The sequence below is a fragment of the Syngnathus acus genome, chromosome 1 (assembly GCF_901709675.1).
Source record: "Syngnathus acus chromosome 1, fSynAcu1.2, whole genome shotgun sequence".
NCBI classification, from domain to species: Eukaryota; Metazoa; Chordata; class Actinopteri; order Syngnathiformes; family Syngnathidae; genus Syngnathus; species Syngnathus acus.
In genome coordinates, this window is record NC_051087.1 from 1,991,242 (window position 1) to 2,009,949 (window position 18,708).

The 18,708-nt window shown below is 45.6% G+C and overlaps 1 protein-coding gene across 6 annotated transcripts; it reads right to left on the reverse strand.

Annotated features, from left to right (window-relative positions):
- Positions 1–316: 316 nt before the first annotated feature.
- Positions 317–16,911, reverse strand: dclk2a (doublecortin-like kinase 2a). 6 transcript variants are annotated; one of them, XM_037259579.1, is made up of 18 exons: positions 15,642–16,414; positions 13,336–13,676; positions 10,547–10,679; positions 10,060–10,158; positions 9,948–9,998; positions 9,793–9,875; positions 9,302–9,383; positions 8,996–9,104; positions 3,195–3,252; positions 3,010–3,129; positions 2,658–2,804; positions 2,453–2,586; positions 2,287–2,364; positions 2,116–2,212; positions 1,927–2,007; positions 1,727–1,840; positions 972–1,252; positions 317–932 (listed from the first exon to the last, which is right to left on the reverse strand). In XM_037259579.1, exons 1-17 carry the CDS (start codon positions 16,045–16,047, stop codon positions 974–976), a joined length of 2,412 nt encoding a protein of 803 aa, XP_037115474.1. In that variant the 5' UTR covers positions 16,048–16,414; the 3' UTR covers positions 317–932; positions 972–973. The 6 variants fall into 6 exon arrangements, with proteins under 6 accessions (XP_037115474.1, XP_037115797.1, XP_037115542.1 ...); XM_037259902.1 differs by lacking the exon at positions 15,642–16,414 and adding an exon at positions 16,787–16,911 and having other exon boundaries at positions 317–1,252; XM_037259647.1 differs by having other exon boundaries at positions 317–1,249; positions 15,642–16,421.
- Between the last annotated feature and the right edge of the window lie 1,797 nt (positions 16,912–18,708).

The window sequence follows — 18,708 nt, forward strand, 5'->3', positions numbered from 1 at the left end:
ACTCCATTAGGTACACCACCATTTTCAGGTGTACCTAATAATTTTATGCATTTTTTTGTACGTGTCAAGAATGTGTATTTGACTACTTGCTCTTTATTTTGGGGGACACCAACACATAATAAAACACCAGACAAGTTTGAACAGGTTTTAATGTTTATTAAAATAATAATCACTCACTCACAGATTCGTTCGTTGGTGAGCGGGGAAGTGACGTCATTTTCTTCGTTTTGTTTTACAGCGAGGTGGCACCAGCTTCAATGCGCATTACCGACACCTACTGGTTGAAGTCATATGAACTGAAAAAAGAACGAATCACTTTAGGAAGTCATTCGTTTACTCTCGTTCACTGACAAGATTCGTTCTTTTGAACGAATCGTTCACTCACGAGCCAACACTACAGTATACTGAAATCTGTTCGAGACATGCGCTTGCTGCTCTCTTGTGGCCAATAGCAGTATTACAACAGCGTCCCTAAATACTGCTGGGCGGAATATAAGGGCGACACTAGCTAACTCTAGACGTTGTAATGACTTCTTGCTAGCTTCTTCATACTGCCTGCCATCAACATTACACAACAAAGATGAATATACAGTCAATAGAAAAAAATAAGCACAGAAATAGCTGGACTGCATAGTAAAGGGAACTTTTTTTTTTTTTTTATAAATTACTGCTAATTTATTAAGAAAACTTTCCACTTTATAGCAGAATTTTAAAGGTAGAATTAAATCCTCCCACATTTGTGAATATGACTGAATTGAAGCAAGGCATTATATAGTCAGTATAAACACATACAGTGTCACAATTCTGAAGCAAAATCTGAAAAGTGTCACGTATGAAAATGAATCCTGCTTTGCAAGAATGTGATGACGGCAACATTCAGTCAATTACATCCTCTTAAGTCCTTCCTCAATAAATACAAACAAGTCTTGTTTAGCGCAGTGCACGACCTTGTCGTGTTTGTTGTTTTGTTTTTTCAAACCCCCTCCACTAGCTCGTGGGTGATTCCTGTCCCCTCAATGGCGGCAATGTTGGGCGGTGACGGGGGCGAAGCGGAGGATAAGGGTGGCGTCGACGGGGGCGAGGGGAACGACAGCGGTAGGAAGACGACGTGCTTGACGGGACATTCGGGGGAGGACGAGGACGACAACGACGAGATCGGGGCATTTGGAGAAGCATCCTGGGATTTGGGAGGGTCCGGTGATGGCGGCGGGTCGGCGGCGAGCTGGAGGCTCTCCTTATCGAGGGCTGTCTTCTGGTAAAAGACACGAGAGCAAGTCCCAGGAAGTTTTACATTGTCAATATGGAACTTGTGTTTGACACTGTACTACTGTTTTTAAAAGCATTTTAAAAAACATCTCTTTTTCTCCACTAGATGGCACTAAACCCTAGCTTTAACCTTTTTCCCACTAGATAAGGCCAGCTTTTGTTTATTGACTTTATGCTTAAAAACCTTTCCAATTCCTGCACAGCAGGACGACCAACATTTGAAAGGCAAGTGAGTGTGATGATGATGATGATGATGATGAACAAGAGACGATGGCAGAAAGTCAAGTCATCCTCTGAAAAGCTCAGCAGACATGTTTTGGGGATTTTAACAGAAAGATGACTAGGACGCTTACGTCCAATTCCCAACAAGTATGAGCCGCAAATTCCTATTAAATCCCCTTGCTGACCTTCACAGTCAGACTTTTGCAAGTGTGAGGAAGAATGTTTTGTAATTGCTTACCATAATGAGAGAGACGGCGGCGGTGGCGTTGCCTTGCTTGGCCGACGAGCTGAAGTGCGTCCTCAGCTTCCCCGTCACCTCGGCCTTCATGTTGTTCTCAGCGTTGACATCCTCCTGCAAAAAGGACATCCCGTCAGCATCGCGTGAGCCAGCGGCGCCTCGTGCACAAAAGAAAGTGCGGGTGCGAGCGAGTGCGCTACCGTCACCCAAGGGTGCGCCTGGACGTCCCACGCCGAGTAGCGAGCTTCCGCGTCCACCAGCAGCATCTTGCCGATGAGCTCCTGCAGGGCCACGCGGCACAAGTGCAACTCAAACATTAATAGCTAAAACAATAAGTGAATAACAAACAAAAAAAATCATAAATTCAAATGTTGTTAGCCTAGCCTAACCTTGGCTGCGTCGCTGATGTTGTCCCAGTAAGGGCTGGGATAGTCCAGTCGGCCCAGTAGGATTTGTTCAAACAGCTCCTCCTGCTGGTTGCTCTCACTATAACACAGCAGCAAGCCAAATGATGGTTGCAAATTGGCTCAATTGAGGCGCCTCATCCCGTCAGGACGCACCTCCGAAAAGGAGGGAAGCCGCACAGCAGGATGTACGTGATCACGCCCGCCGCCCAGATGTCCACCTTGACGCCGTAACTGCAAACAAACCACAATGTTTTGAATGTTCGACTTTCCTCTGCTTGTTTTTTGCAAATGAGCCCGATCCCAAGATGAAGCATCTCACCCAGACTCTGCAATGATCTCCGGCGCCACGTAGGTGGGCGTTCCGCACACGGTGTACAAAGGTCCTTCCACCACCGTCGCCAGGCCGAAGTCCCCGAGCTTGAGCGACTTGGTGCCGTCTGGCTTCTCAAACACCTGATGGGTGGGTCCGCCGCATCGGTTACGAGCTGGCGTGCGGCCGGGGCGGTGGACAAAATCAGACTGACCAGTAAGTTTTCCGGCTTGATGTCTCTGTGCACTATGTTCATGTCATGAAGGTACTGCAAGGCGGCGGCCAGGTTGTACACCATGACGCAGGCGCTCCTCTCTGTGTACTTGGCCGAGGACGTGATGGCGTCAAATAGGTCGCCACCCTGCGAAACACACCAGTTACTCAAAGTTGTGGAGACTAAAACCGACTTCCCCACAATGATGTTTAGAGAGTCAGAGAAGATGAAAAATTAGCCTGGCCCACACCAACAATTATAAATGGCTTGTAATTGCACATGTATACCACAAGATGGCGACACACACCTAAAACAGAGGATAGTCCTGTAGACGTGAGCGTCAAACGTGTACCTTGACCAACTCCATGACGAGACACAGCTGCGAAGGCGTGTCCACCTCCTCCACTAACATGATGATGTTGGGGTGCTTGACCCGCCTGAGCACGGACACCTCGTTCTCGATCAGGTGCTCCTGTCAGACCACATTTGGATTAATGACAGGCGCTAGAGGGAATTGAAATGAAAATGAGTGACTACCTTGCCGCGGCACTTGGCCTTGTCGATGATCTTGAGGGCAAACTCTCTTCCCGTGGACCTGAGCAGAGATGCCGCCGCAATTTAAATGGCGGCGGCCATAACCGTAAAAAGAAAAGCACGTAAAGAGCTCACCGGGGAGCAAAGTGAAAGTTAATAGAGCGATAGAAGAATTCACCGACTTAATGCAGAGACTCAGCAAAGAGCTCGGAGAATCTAATTGTGCCTTAAGGGGAAATTCACGGCATTGCACTATCGCTAAGTCTGGCTCACTCCACAAACAGCAGCAGTTTGGCGAACGTCATCAGAAACGAGGCTTCGAGCAGTGTCATGCAAAACAACGATGTCCTACCAGAGACCATTTAGCTTAATGCTAATATATCATTGAAAACTAGGGGTGTAACGATTCATCGATACACATCGATTAATCGATATAATGCTCTACGATTTGTTGGCATCGATGCTAAACGTAAACATCGATCTATATCGCCCGTTTTTGACCTCGGACATTAGATGCGACTTTATTTTGAAATCCTGTTCATTGTTGCTTGCTTCCTCTTTCCGGGAGCAGTGCGCGGCGTGTTGTGTTGTGAGCAGAGCAGGCACGTGAAAGGGGAGCCGACAACTACGCGGCTCCTGGGCTGGTGCTATGGCTAGTGTCCAAGAAGACGAGGAAATTCGCTCCCCTTTGGGCTTCAAGTCATTCGTTTGGAAGCACTTTGTAATTTCCTAAATAAAGAGTTTGCAGTACCTTGTTGATTTTGCGTATGAATTGTTATAAATCAGGATATTGTTCTATATCGATCGTAGAGCACTATAGCGTGATGTATCGTGAATGAATCACAGCAGGCTTTAAGATATCGGCAAATATCGTATCGTTACAAAACCCACGATTTACACCCCTAGTTTGTAACCCTAACCTTGATTTAAAACCCTAGTCGGAAACCCTAACCCTAGCTTGAAACCCTAATTAGCAATGGCAAAACTCCTTGGAAACCCTGGTCGGAAACCCTAACCCTAGTTTTGAAAGCCTAGTTAGAAACCCTAATCTTAGAAACCCTAAAAGTAGTTTGAAACCCTCGTTGGAAACCCTAACCTTAGCTTTAAAACCTAGTTTGTAACCCTAAGCTTGGTTTAAAACCCTAGTCGGAAACCCTACCCCTTGTTTGAAACTTTAATTAGCGATGGCAAAACTCCTTGGAAACCCTGGTCGGAAACCCTAACCCTAGTTTTGAAAGCCTAGTTAGAAACCCTGATCTTAGAAACCATAAAACTAGTTTGAAACCCTCGTTGGAAACCCTAACCCTCGCATTAAAATCAAGTTTGTAACCCTAACCTTTGTTTAAAACCCTAGTCGGAAACCCTAACCCTAGTTTGAAACCCTAAATAGCAATGGCAAAACTCCTTGGAAACCCTGGTCGGAAACCCTAACCCTCGTTTTGAAAGCCTAGTTAGAAACCCTAATCTTAGAAACTCTAAAAGTAGTTTGAAACCCTCGTTGGAAACCCTAACCCTAGCTTTAAAACCTAGTTTGAAACCCTAACCTTGGTTTAAAACCCTAGTCGGAAACCCTAACCCTAGTTTGAAACCCTAATTAGCAATGGCAAAACTCCTTGGAAACCCTGGTCGGAAACCCTAACCCTAGTTTTGAAAGCCTAGTTAGAAACCCTGATCTTAGAAACCATAAAAGTAGTTTGAAACCCTCGTTGGAAACCCTAACCCTCGCATTAAAATCAAGTTTGTAACCCTAACCTTTGTTTAAAACCCTAGTCGGAAACCCTAACCCTAGTTTGAAACCCTAAATAGCAATGGCAAAACTCCTTGGAAACCCTGGTCGGAAACCCTAACCCTAGTTTTGAAAGCCTAGTTAGAAACCCTAATCTTAGAAACTCTAAAAGTAGTTTGAAACCCTCGTTGGAAACCCTAACCCTAGCTTTAAAACCTAGTTTGAAACCCTAACCTTGGTTTAAAACCCTAGTCGGAAACCCTAACCCTAGTTTGAAACCCTAATTAGCAATGGCAAAACTCCGTGGAAACCCTGGTCGGAAACCCTAACCCTAGTTTTGAAAGCCTAGTTAGAAACCCTGATCTTAGAAACCATAAAAGTAGTTTGAAACCCTCGTTGGAAACCCTAACCCTCGCATTAAAATCAAGTTTGTAACCCTAACCTTTGTTTAAAACCCTAGTCGGAAACCCTAACCCTAGTTTGAAACCCTAAATAGCAATGGCAAAACTCCTTGGAAACCCTGGTCGGAAACCCTAACCCTCGTTTTGAAAGCCTAGTTAGAAACCCTAATCTTAGAAACTCTAAAAGTAGTTTGAAACCCTCGTTGGAAACCCTAACCCTAGCTTTAAAACCTAGTTTGAAACCCTAACCTTGGTTTAAAACCCTAGTCGGAAACCCTAACCCTAGTTTGAAACCCTAATTAGCAATGGCAAAACTCCTTGGAAACCCTGGTCGGAAACCCTAACCCTAGTTTTGAAAGCCTAGTTAGAAACCCTAATCTTAGAAACTCTAAAAGTAGTTTGAAACCCTCGTTGGAAACCCTAACCCTAGCTATAAAACCTAGTTTGAAACCCTAACCTTGGTTTAAAACCCTAGTCGGAAACCCTAACCCTAGTTTGAAACCCTAATTAGCAATGGCAAAACTCCTTGGAAACCCTGGTCGGAAACCCTAACCCTAGTTTTGAAAGCCTAGTTAGAAACCCTGATCTTAGAAACCATAAAAGTAGTTTGAAACCCTCGTTGGAAACCCTAACCCCAGCATTAAAATCAAGTTTGTAACCCTAACCTTTGTTTAAAACCCTAGTCGGAAACCCTAACCCTAGTTTGAAACCCTAAATAGCAATGGCAAAACTCCTTGGAAACCCTGGTCGGAAACCCTAACCCTCGTTTTGAAAGCCTAGTTAGAAACCCTAATCTTAGAAACTCTAAAAGTAGTTTGAAACCCTTGTTGGAAACCCTAACCCTAGCTTTAAAACCTAGTTTGACACCCTAACCTTGGTTTAAAACCCTAGTCGGAAACCCTGAGCCTAGTTTGAAACCCTAATTAGCGATGGCAAAACTCCTTGGAAACCCTAGTCGGAAACCCTAACCCTAGTTTTGAAAGCCTAGTTAGAAACCCTAACCCTAGTTTTGTAAGCCTAGTTAGTAACCCTAACCCTAACCCTAACTCTAACCCTAACCCTAACCCTAACCCTAACCCTAACCCTAACTCTAACTCTAACTCTAACTCTAACTCTAACTCTAACCCTAACTCTAACCCTAACCCTAGTTTTGAAAGCCTAGTTAGAAACCCTAACCCCAACCCTAATCCTAACCCTAACCCTAACTTTGGAAACCCTAGTCGAAAACCCTAACCCTAGTTTTGAAAGCCTAGTTAGAAACCCTAACCCTAACCCTAACTCTAGTTTTGAAAGCCTAGTTAGTAACCCTAACCCTAACTCTAACTCTAACTCTAACTCTAACCCTAACCCTAACCCTAACCCTAACACTAACTCTAACTCTAACTCTAACTCTAACTCTAACCCTAACCCTAACCCTAACCCTAACCCTAACCCTAACTCTAACTCTAACCCTAACCCTAGTTTTGAAAGCCTAGTTAGAAACCCTAACCCCAACCCTAATCCTAACCCTAACCCTAACTTTGGAAACCCTAGTCGAAAACCCTAACCCTTGTTTTGAAAGCCTAGTTAGAAACCCTAATCTTAGAAACTCTAAAAGTAGTTTGAAACCCTCGTTGGAAACCCTAACCCTAGCTTTAAAACCTAGTTTGAAACCCTAACCTTGGTTTAAAACCCTAGTCGGAAACCCTAACCCTAGTTTGAAACCCTAATTAGCAATGGCAAAACTCCTTGGAAACCCTGGTCGGAAACCCTAACCCTAGTTTTGAAAGCCTAGTTAGAAACCCTAATCTTAGAAACTCTAAAAGTAGTTTGAAACCCTCGTTGGAAACCCTAACCCTAGCTTTAAAACCTAGTTTGAAACCCTAACCTTGGTTTAAAACCCTAGTCGGAAACCCTAACCCTAGTTTGAAACCCTAATTAGCAATGGCAAAACTCCTTGGAAACCCTGGTCGGAAACCCTAACCCTAGTTTTGAAAGCCTAGTTAGAAACCCTGATCTTAGAAACCATAAAAGTAGTTTGAAACCCTCGTTGGAAACCCTAACCCCAGCATTAAAATCAAGTTTGTAACCCTAACCTTTGTTTAAAACCCTAGTCGGAAACCCTAACCCTAGTTTGAAACCCTAAATAGCAATGGCAAAACTCCTTGGAAACCCTGGTCGGAAACCCTAACCCTCGTTTTGAAAGCCTAGTTAGAAACCCTAATCTTAGAAACTCTAAAAGTAGTTTGAAACCCTTGTTGGAAACCCTAACCGTAGCTTTAAAACCTAGTTTGACACCCTAACCTTGGTTTAAAACCCTAGTCGGAAACCCTGAGCCTAGTTTGAAACCCTAATTAGCGATGGCAAAACTCCTTGGAAACCCTAGTCGGAAACCCTAACGCTAGTTTTGAAAGCCTAGTTAGAAACCCTAACCCTAGTTTTGTAAGCCTAGTTAGTAACCCTAACCCTAACCCTAACCCTAACTCTAACTCTAACCCTAACCCTAACCCTAACCCTAACTCTAACTCTAACCCTAACCCTAACTCTAACCCTAACCCTAGTTTTGAAAGCCTAGTTAGAAACCCTAACCCCAACCCTAATCCTAACCCTAACCCTAACTTTGGAAACCCTAGTCGAAAACCCTAACCCTAGTTTTGAAAGCCTAGTTAGAAACCCTAACCCTAACTCTAGTTTTGAAAGCCTAGTTAGTAACCCTAACTCTAACCCTAACACTAACTCTAACCCTAACCCTAACCCTAACCCTAACCCTAACTCTAACCCTAACCCTAACCCTAACCCTAACCCTAACTCTAACCCTAACCCTAACTCTAACTCTAACTCTAACCCTAACCCTAGTTTTGAAAGCCTAGTTAGAAACCCTAACCCCAACCCTAATCCTAACCCTAACTTTGGAAACCCTAGTCGAAAACCCTAACCCTTGTTTTGAAAGCCTAGTTAGAAACCCTAATCTTAGAAACCCTAAAAGTAGTTTGAAATCCTCGTTGGAAACCCTAACCCTAGCTTTAAAACCTAGTTTGAAACCCTAACCTTGGTTTAAAACCCTAGTCGGAAACCCTGAGCCTAGTTTGAAACCCTAATTAGCGATGGCGAAACTCCTTCGAAACCCTAGTCGGAAACCCTAACCCTAGTTTTGAAAGCCTAGTTAGAAACCCTAACCCTAACCCTAACTCTAGTTTTGAAAGCCTAGTTAGTAACCCTAACCCTAACTCTAGTTTTGAAAGCCTAGTTAGTAACCCTAACCCTAACTCTAACTAACTCTAACTCTAACTCTAACTCTAACTCTAACTCTAACTCTAACCCTAACCCTAACCCTAACTGTAACTCTAACCCTAACCCTAGTTTTGAAAGCCTAGTTAGAAACCCTAATTTCCTAAATAAAGAGTTTGCAGTACCTTGTTGATTTTGCGTATGAATTGTTATAAATCACGATATAGTGTTCTATATCGATCGTGTTTCTTTGTATCGATATGATATCGTATCGTTACAAAACCCGCGATTTACACCCCTATTGAAAACACTATTTACACACTAACGGTTAGCATCAGTTGTTGCGGTTTAAGACCACCTTAACGCGCAGTCTCAAAGTTTCAGTTTATTAGCACCCCCTATTGGTGTGAAGTGGATATGGCGGTCAAACAATGAAGTCCGTAAACTTTAGTGTTGTGAGGTGAACGTACCTCTCCACGCACTCTTTCACCACAGCAAAGTTGCCATCTCCGATGACTTTCCCGATGATGTATTTCTCCAGGATGGCGGGGGAGGTCTGGTCGCTATGGTTACCGTTAACTGTTAATTTTAAGCACAGTGTCAACGCAGCAGTTTGTTTCGACAGGAGAGAGAGAGAGAGAGAGAGAGAGAGAGAGAGAGAGAGAGAGAGAGAGAGAGAGAGAGAGAGAGAGAGAGAGAGACAGAGAGACAGAGAGACAGAGAGACAGAGAGACAGAGAGAGAGAGAGAGAGAGAGAGAGAACGACTTGGACATACCCTCTGGACTGGTTGTCTCCCCCTGGTGGTTGCTGAGCGAGCCGCTGACGTTTGAATTTGAACTGTGATGTGACGGAACCAACTACGGAAGCCCGAAAAGAAACATAAATCATCATGTTTGTATTCCAATCAAATCAGTGCTACGGTCACCATGGCGACAGTAATCTGCCCATCCCTTTCACTTGTACGATTTGAATGGCACGTGTAGTGACTTGAGCTCATATCAAGTCGGCCTCTCCCGTGTCACTAAATCCTAAAATCCGTTGGTAATTCTTGACTTGGCCTACGAAGGGCGCCGCCGGCTTTGCCAATTGGCTGAATCACCTCTTCCATGTCTCAAATCCAGACTCTGAGTCCACTGCAACCGGTAATAATCCGCCGATAAACCAGATTAGCATTTAGCATTAGCTCCAGAAAATACTCAATGTTGATTTTTATGAAACAATTTTTTAAGTAGGTCAAGAGCGATACTGGTTTGATGCAGCTTCTACCTTGAGAGCAGAGAGACTTTGGGAGCTGCTGGGCGACGGCGCTGACAACTTGCCGGACCTCAGCCCAGCCACGTGACCGTTTACTGTGTGACAAAAGTAGAGCACATTTGAAGTAAAAAAAAAAACGCTAACATCAGCAAATGTCCTCAACTCACCTGGAAATTTGGCAGGAGACTGACTGGTGGAGTAGCGCGTTGCACGCCTCGCTGAAAGCAAAAAAATGTTGCTCTGGAGAAGAGAACAAGATCTCGCCGTGTGGTCTTTTACCTGCAGCGGGAGACTTGCTGCGCCGCGAAGGTGCCGGACTCTTACTCCTCCGGTTGGGAGTGACGGAACGACCGGAGGACGACTTCAGCACTTTGCACTCTGCCCATGCAAGAATATTGCAATCTGAATCTCAAAGCAGTTCTCACAAATAATGAGACGTGCTCAGATGCTTCGACATGAAAGCGGAAGAAGCGTTTGTCCAAATGTGGTCATCTCATTGATGACTTCCTGGCTTCACTTTTTCATGGATGTTTGTTTACATAAGTGAATGCGGCATTGTCTCGGACTGCAGCAACGGTTGTGCGTCTTCCGTTGCTAGCTTCGATCAATGCCTGCCTCTTTACGTTCATCACATCTGTGCTGCATGAAAACAAAAGTCCAGCACCAAAACAAAGACGGGAAACACACACACACACACACCCACGGCATGCTTTGTGGGCCACACACCACAACAAGACACTTTTGTAGTAAGTGGTGGAGGGCCTACCGCTCATAAAGGCTGCTGCGGACGCCTTACCGCTGTGATCCAACGCAAAGTCGTCATGGGCGTAGCGGAACTTCTCCGGCCCGCAGGCGATGAACACGTCGTCATCGCCGAAGAAGTCCTGCAGGCACGTGATCTGGAACGAAACCGCGGCAACATTGAGCATTTTCCGGATTATTATTTTTTCTTGCTTTTCATATTTTGGGGTATGTGTTTGACGTGTCCACCAAATTTTTGGTGCAATGTCTTTTTTTTTTTGTCAATTAACACCCTGCTGAGTGAATAAGTGCCATTTTTTGGAAGGTGATTGCAGATTGTTCTTGTAACTGCTGATCCACCCTGGCACGTCGTCTTCGTGGGAGGATGTTGGTGTGGGTGTGAGGGGTCCTGAAAAAGGAAATTCCACTCGGAGAGCAGCAGCGGGACTGAGAGGACTGAAATAGCTCGTGTGGGCAGCAGCGGCAAGAGCCGAGGCATCCATCAATGCTACAAAACAGGCCAAAAGCACGACAAATCAAAAGCCTTGACAAAACGTTGTAATCCAATCTTGAGCATGTCAGCACAGCAAACAATGATATCTTTGACATTCTTGGGCCGGGCGGCGTGAATGTGTGTCGGAATGTGCCAGCCGAGGCCACAAATGTTACAGTTGCCGTGGCAACCAAAGTCCTCAAAAACGATTGGGTCATCAAAATGGCCAAGAAGGCTTGAGACAGAAATTTCTGAAATGCCAACTTTCAGCACCTCCAACAAAGTGATTTTGGCTAACTTGAGCCATCTTGCGCTAGCTGAGTTGCCGCTCGGATGTAGGGCAACCATCCCTGAAGGGCGACTGGTGGAGGCGGCGGCGCAAGCCATCACGCGGGCGACAATGATGTCAAATTCCTGCCCATTAAACGCAACATGCGCCCAAACGCAAAAAAAAAAAATCGAGGACACGACCCATCCATTGTACGCGGCGGAGACCCGACGTCTCGGGTCGTTAGCGTCAGCGACGGGCGGGAGATGAGCGCATCACCGCGCGAGCTGCATGGACAAGACAGTTGGAGGTTGGAAGCGGATCAAAAGGAGGCCATCTTTGTCAGCGGGAATTAACCACGGCGTGTTTGGAGGCGCAAATACAAATCTGTACTTTTGTCTTTGAAAGCTGCTGAATACAGTTGCGTGGCGGCGGCGGTTCCGCTACACCAGCATGATGCCAACCGGGCCTGAAAAGAACGCCGGAGAGCTTGTCGACATCACACAAAGGCACACAATAGACGCCGTCCCCAGTTCTCGACCTCCACCCTTTGCACTCCCCCCCCCACCACTCCCTTATCCTTACCCGCCAAAACAAAACCGTCTCTTTGTCGCCTGCCGGACTTTTGTGTCTACTTTGTGCCGTCAACACTTTTGCCTACCCAAACATTTAGCGATGCTTTTTTAAAACGCTCAATAACTAAGACATTGCAGATTTCTGGGCCGCTGACCTAAATGCTGCCGCTTTAATCCACACTTGGCCCTGAAAACTATCAGATGGCAGCCTCGTGCCACGCTGGCCTCGCTAATCTGTCCGAGGCCGCCGGCGCCGAGCGTGAGGAACCGTCAGAAGGACGAGAAACAAAGACAACCATCTACAAGAGACTGACCGTATCTCAAAAGGAGAGAGAGAGAGAGAGAGAGAGAGAGACGCAGATGTTGCAATTATCTCTGCTCGGGCTCATTTCCTCTGCCGTTGCTCAGTTTGCCGACTTGTTTACATTCTCAGTTGGAGATAGTGAGAACTTCCAGGCGGGGATGGACTTTATGGGTGGTGAAACAGTTGGAATTGAGACTTGGATCAAAAATGGAGTCATTAACATTAAATTGAAGTTAAAAAAAAAAGAGCTCTTGAAAGCAGAGGCTGAAGATAAATGACAAGGGGCAGAATCAACTTTCAAGTTAAGACAGAGCTGCATTGTGCATGCACACACACACACAGACACACACACAAACACACACACGACACCTGACAGCTGAGCTTGGGTGCGCTCTTCCAGCCGATTGGTCTAATTATCCGGTGGTGGCATGGAGCCCCTGTAAATAGTGAGTGGGGGGGTCACATTGGCACGTGTGTGACACCCTGCGACTGTTTGTGTGTTTGGGGAGCAGATGGCGGGCTGCAGCTGGGGGGCGTCGGCCCTCAGAGGGTGTGTTGTGTGCATGCCTCGCTTAACTGGTGTGTGATCGATCCTCACTCAATACCATTTAGGCTTGTAGGGGAAAAAAAAAAAATAAATGACAGCGTGTAGTCAGACTTGTTTTGTAAAAATAAATGACTATGTACTAAGGCTTTTTGTAGTTAAAATAAATGAGTTGGTGGGTGGGGTGGTCCCATGTGCTCAAGCACTCACCGCACCAGACGAGATAAATGGACGAGAGGGGCCGAGTGGAACGAGGTGGGCGTGAATTGATTTTGCGCACGTCAAATGTGCATTTACTTAAGCCTTGTTGACGTGATCGTGGCGTGGAACTTGCGTGCGCGCCGTAATTAAATGCCTTATAATTACCAGGAGTCCCGACACCCCTGAAGCCAATAAATCACTGTGAGGATTTTTTTTTTGGCGAGCTAAAAGTATAGCAATCTGCTACTAAAGTGCACAAAACGGAGTCCTCTATACTCGGCTGCGACCAACAGAAGCGCTGATGCGTCACTCGAGTCAGACGAAGGACGGCTGACCTACATTCAATGAGTGCAACTTATCGATTCTGGACACAATTCTGCTCCACACTGGCATGGAAAGAAGAGTTCAAAGTTGATGGATTCAAAGTACCTGCTTGCCTTGCAGCGTGTACAGCCTTTTGACGGCGCCCGAGTCCAGCTTGATGGCGTCCGTGATGTCGGTGAGCACCTGCTCGAAGGAGTGCGCCGTCTTCCTGTTGAGCAGGACGCGCACGGCCTTGCGCGGTTTGACCCCGCTACGGACCACCGTCACCAGTTTGGGCTTGATGAAATCTTTGGGTTGCTGGCGTTGGTGCTCGCCCCGCGGCGAGACCAGCGACGACAGCGAGCGCGACGTGCCCGTCTTGCAGCTCACGGCCCAGTTGGGGTTGACGTTCTTGGCGTAGTCCACGCGGCGGAAAGGCTCGTTGGAGGCGCACACGTAGCTTTCCCCTGCAGGGGGGAAAAAAAGCAATTGCGGTTGTTGAATTATTGTGCTGTTGGGTGCTTTACTAGAGGTGTCAGAACAAATCGATTAATCGATTCTCAAATTAATCGCCTCGTATTTTTTATAATCGACTAATTGTTCACTGAATCATCCCAAAGAAGCAAAAATAATAAACTGTAATCTGGGAAAATGTTTTGAATACACTTTGATGCCAATAAAATCGTACCAGATTATTCAATTCATCAATGGAATCCATTCATCTAATTTCAAAATATTTGATACTAACACTTAGCTAGCTGCCTATACTTGACCAAATAAACTTGCTAATAAACAAGAGATGCTCAAATCAGGAGGTCACATATTCACTAACATGTTCGTCATGCAAAGCCCAAGTGTGGAAGCAAGTCAACTAAAGGACAAATCGGACTTTTCAACATTAGCCCGCTGAGCCGTTAAGCTGGCCTTCATCCAAGACAAAATGTATCCGCTAGCATTCCAGTTGGGGAGTGGACACACAAATATTTCCCTCTCGGAGCCAGGACAAAATGTGACGCTGCATAGCTCGGCTCGCCTAAAGCGCAGCACATCGATCCGGCAGTGATCAGGTGACGTGCATGTGGGAGGAAAGCAGCACACAAAATAAGCCCTTCAAACCCAAATGCCGGCGAGAACATGAAATCCACACTAATGTGTGTCAAGAGGAAGGAAGAGAGGCTTCTGGGTGACAACGCCTGGCTCCCTTGATACTTGGCTTTATTCAGCTTGCTAATTATATAGCGAGGCCACAGAAGGAGGCCGCCGACTATTACGCAGCTGTCATTTGACTGTCGGGGGCCTTTTGGATCATCCCGCAATGTTGTGACGAAGCCGCTGGAACGACTAGTGACAAGTCCAGTCCCCTGAGGGGGGGGGGATCTCAGGTGCAGCAAAAGGGAAGCCTACATCAGGGACTGCTGTCCTCATGTGGATGACAGATGCGGTCAGTCCAGGAATCGTTCCAAGCATCCATAGAAGCTAAAGGTGTTCCTCACACTGGATCCCATTGCCATAAATGAGAATGCTGAGTAGGGCTTTGGTTACCGTAACAACCGTTAGCACAATACCCCCGTGCCACCTTTTTTTTTTAGCACAGCAGCGAGGTCCCGCTCGGTAATCCCACCCACTCGCTGGTTTGCACACACAAGGGATGTTGAGGGGCCTCAATCCAGAGCTGCAAAGTGCCAAGGGGTGCAAAAAATGTCGACTCACGCGGCCTGAAAGATGACAAGAGCCCGGTGCTCGGCTTATTTGAACTCCTTTGGATATCTCGAAAGCTCTGTTTTTTATTGCAGTCCAGAGGTCTACAGTGTACTTTAATCCTGATCATAAAAGTGAGTTGAGCCTATAAAGGGGGATAAAAACTTTTTCTATGGCGGAAGCACTGAGCTGATGGATGTTTAAATGCGCTTGGGAAATAACATTTTATAGCCAAACAAATTACTTGCCAAACAGAATTACGGCTGATTAGAGCTCGATGCGCCAATGACTAGGCCTTGGCGAGCCACCAGCAAATGTTGATGGGCATATTAGATGGATGGATTGAAAAATAGGTATACATATACATTAGAGCCCTGCAATTCTTGGCTGAAAGGAATTGCGAAAATCCATGAAAATTGGACAATTCCAAAAAACGCCAGACTCAACTCACCCCTGGCAAAAAAATATGGACCAGTCTATTCATTCAGTTGTTTGATTTTGGAGAAGAAGAAAAAAACAGATGACACGAAACTCACACAACCAGAAACATTCAAAGTTTGAAAAGTTTTGCCACATGTCTGTGATGTTTTTTTTCTTCTTCTACAGATGCAAACAACTGCATGAACATCCTCTGAACCTGGTGATTCCATATTTTTTTTACCAGGGCCAGTCAGACAAATATGTTAGCCTCGAGACGTCATTGCTTATTCTTTCTGGGGGTCTCCCCACCTTACCCTCCACAAGCTCGTCTAAGCTGCTGATCTTCCTGCCCCCGTCCAGGGCGTACAGAGTCCGGACCCCCTGCGGCAGGTTGACGTTGTCCGACAGCGAGCGCGTCAGCTCCATGAGGAGCGCGTCCATGGAACGGAACCGGTCGGAGGACACCGCGTACACCAGACCCTTGAAGTACTTGTCTCCATTTCTGTAGAAGCGGACTTTCTTGGCCTTCTTCTCAGACGTGAGCGACTGCAAGGTTCGAGTCCGGTAGAAGCTGCAGTGCGCGCTGTGCGCCGGGCTGGCTGTTAGGAGCCGGAAGGAGCTTCCCACGCCGGCGTGGGAGCCCGGAGCCTTCGGCGTCCGATGAGGCTTGCTGTCGCGTTCTTCGAAGTGCTCCAATTCCAAGCTCCGGCTCAGCGACATGTTGTCTTCTTGGCGTCCAGTGTTTCTCAATAAAAAGCAACTTTACTTGAACGGCCGGAGATCCAGAACTTTCCTACAAAACGAGTCCAAACGCGTTCAAAATGAATCGTTTCAACATCTTAGTTGTCCTGAAGATCACAAAGTTGGTTAAAGAAAAACTTGAACGAGGCTCGGGAAGAACTCCATCCGCTTGCTTTGGTTCCTCTGCGGACAGCGAGCGCCCAATTGTGTCAAATGAATGGATGGAGGGCGCAAGCGTGAGGGAGGGAAGCCCGGAAGCTCACACGACGCAGGGCCCTAAAGCCCGTCTCTTTACCTTCCGTAGTGTGTGTGCGCGTGTGTGTATACGCTCTCCTCCTCCAAGTATTTTTATTTATTTTTTTGTTACGTTCATTTGATCAAAAGGACAACTAAATCAGATTGCTAACACATTTATCACAACATTTATAGCTAAAGCTAATTTCTAAAAAGCGCCTTCCCAAGTAGGGCTTTTAGACAAACAAAATAAAGCAAAACAAAATTAGAAGTATCCATGGGGATATTTCTTTCTTGGGAAGTGCAACTTTTATTCCTCGAAATAGGCCTGATTATAATTTATACCTTTATTCTCCAAATAATAATCCTTTAAATCCAGAAATGTTATGGGTGTAAAGTTGTATATTTATAGTCAAACCTTTTAGGACTGCAATACATAATACAAATAATTAGACCTTTCAGTGAATGAAGTTACTATACATACCACCCATGAACTTCCAAGGACGCAGCCGGAATTCTTCCCGTCCGAAAGCAGCTGTGTCGGAAGGAAGTGAGCGCGCAGCGCAGCGCAGTGCGCAGAAAGCAAATTGGCGCACTTTTCCTGCAGCCAGGCAACAGGATATCCTGTACTGCAGGATGACAAGCGTCCCAATCTCCTCTATAAACAACAAGCACATGCTGCATGGAACGCTGGATTGTGTTAATATTTCGCAATCAGGAAAAACATTTCGGTCAAACGCAAATTTAGTGTGACGTTTGTCACTTGATTAACATCCGTAGCATACTGGTTGTTTTGCCTGCTGCTGCGTCACTGCTTTTTATATTTAAAGTTGCCTCGAGACTGCTGTTCTCATTCCGCCCATTCACATTGAAAATTTGCCTCGAGAGACTCGTGCTTATCGTTTATGCGTCATCCGTCTGAGCAGAAATTGTGACTCCCAAAGCAAATCCTCTAGCGCCCTCTAGTGTCTATTTTAAGACATTGCCAGAAGGAAACTATACAGTCAAATGTGAATATAGCACTCACAAGAATTTCTTGTACAAGAAAAAAAGTAGTTTTATTCTTATATGAAAAATATAAAATATGTAACATGAAAATTACATTATTTTGATAACTTAGTTTCAGCAAAGTTATGTGGTTTAATTTATTTTATGGTAGTTTTCCCGGAAACTTCAGCGGAGATTGTCAATTAAAGTCTAGCACAAGAAATAAGTTTGGTTTAAGCGGGTATTTGGCGCCATCTTGTGGCGTGTAAGAATGTTTCAAAAAGCGCAAAAACAGTGAAAACCGAGCTATTTTTTTTTTCTTTTGAGCGAATAACAGCTCTTTCATCGGTGCTCCTTTTGCTGTTATATCCAAAATGAATAATTGATTCTGTAGCATGAGCATGACCATTCGTGCACTCATAATTGACGTCAGTATTAGGCGTGTGATTTTGCACCTCCACGATTAGCAAAAATGAACTATGATGCATAGATCATCTTTCACATTAAATGTGTCAAAACATTAGCATGGCGAGCAGTTGGGGCGCTGACGGTTGTCTTTCACGGTGCATACCAACAAAACCAGCTGGCAGGTTAACTTGCCTGACGTCAGAGTCGCTGGGCGTTCTCATTGGCTGAGCTCATGAGAATGTGCAGATGCACCTGATAGCACCACGCACGGGTGATGACGTTGCCCGTGGAATTCAAAATATTGTCATATAAGGCTGTGTATTGAGCAACAAGGCTCTAAACTGAAACAATGAGGTTAAATGAGTATAAAGTAAAATATATTAAATATGATATGATGATGCCTTCAGGTGCAAAATGAATTTCTTTGTTTCATTTATAGGTTCCATTACCATATTTTAATTGAATTTGTGATAATTTTTATAGTATTTTTAAAGCAATGTTTTTAAGTTAACTTTGTGTCATTTTGATTTTTCAGACAACTCAACCGAACAAAGCTGTCTGGTTTCGATTAGTCAGTAGATGGCGCTGTTTGACAGGCCTCTTACTGTACAGTACCGACTGCCTCCTTTCCTGTAAGAAAGTTTTCCCCAACTTCCTCAGACTTTCTGGCCGAGAGCACCTGGAGCCATGTCAGTCTCAATCCTTCAGGGACTCAGCAGTGCAACACTCGCCGTGTCCAAATGGAAATGTGAATTGGATGCTTTGGAGAACTGCACGACTGTAAGACTGACAGCTATCAACTTTCGGCGAAAAAATGGATCCGGGAGTCACGTTTGTGCGTGGTGTGTGTGTGCATAGCAATTGTATACACACAGCGACTGATTGGTAGTTGACATGGGCCCGTCCTGTTCGTGGACGTTACACCTCGCATCCGTTGCCTGGCAACAGCTCCCCCATTGTGGTCTTTGGCGTGGAGACGACAGGAAGTGATGCTTTGCTGCTGCTCTCTGT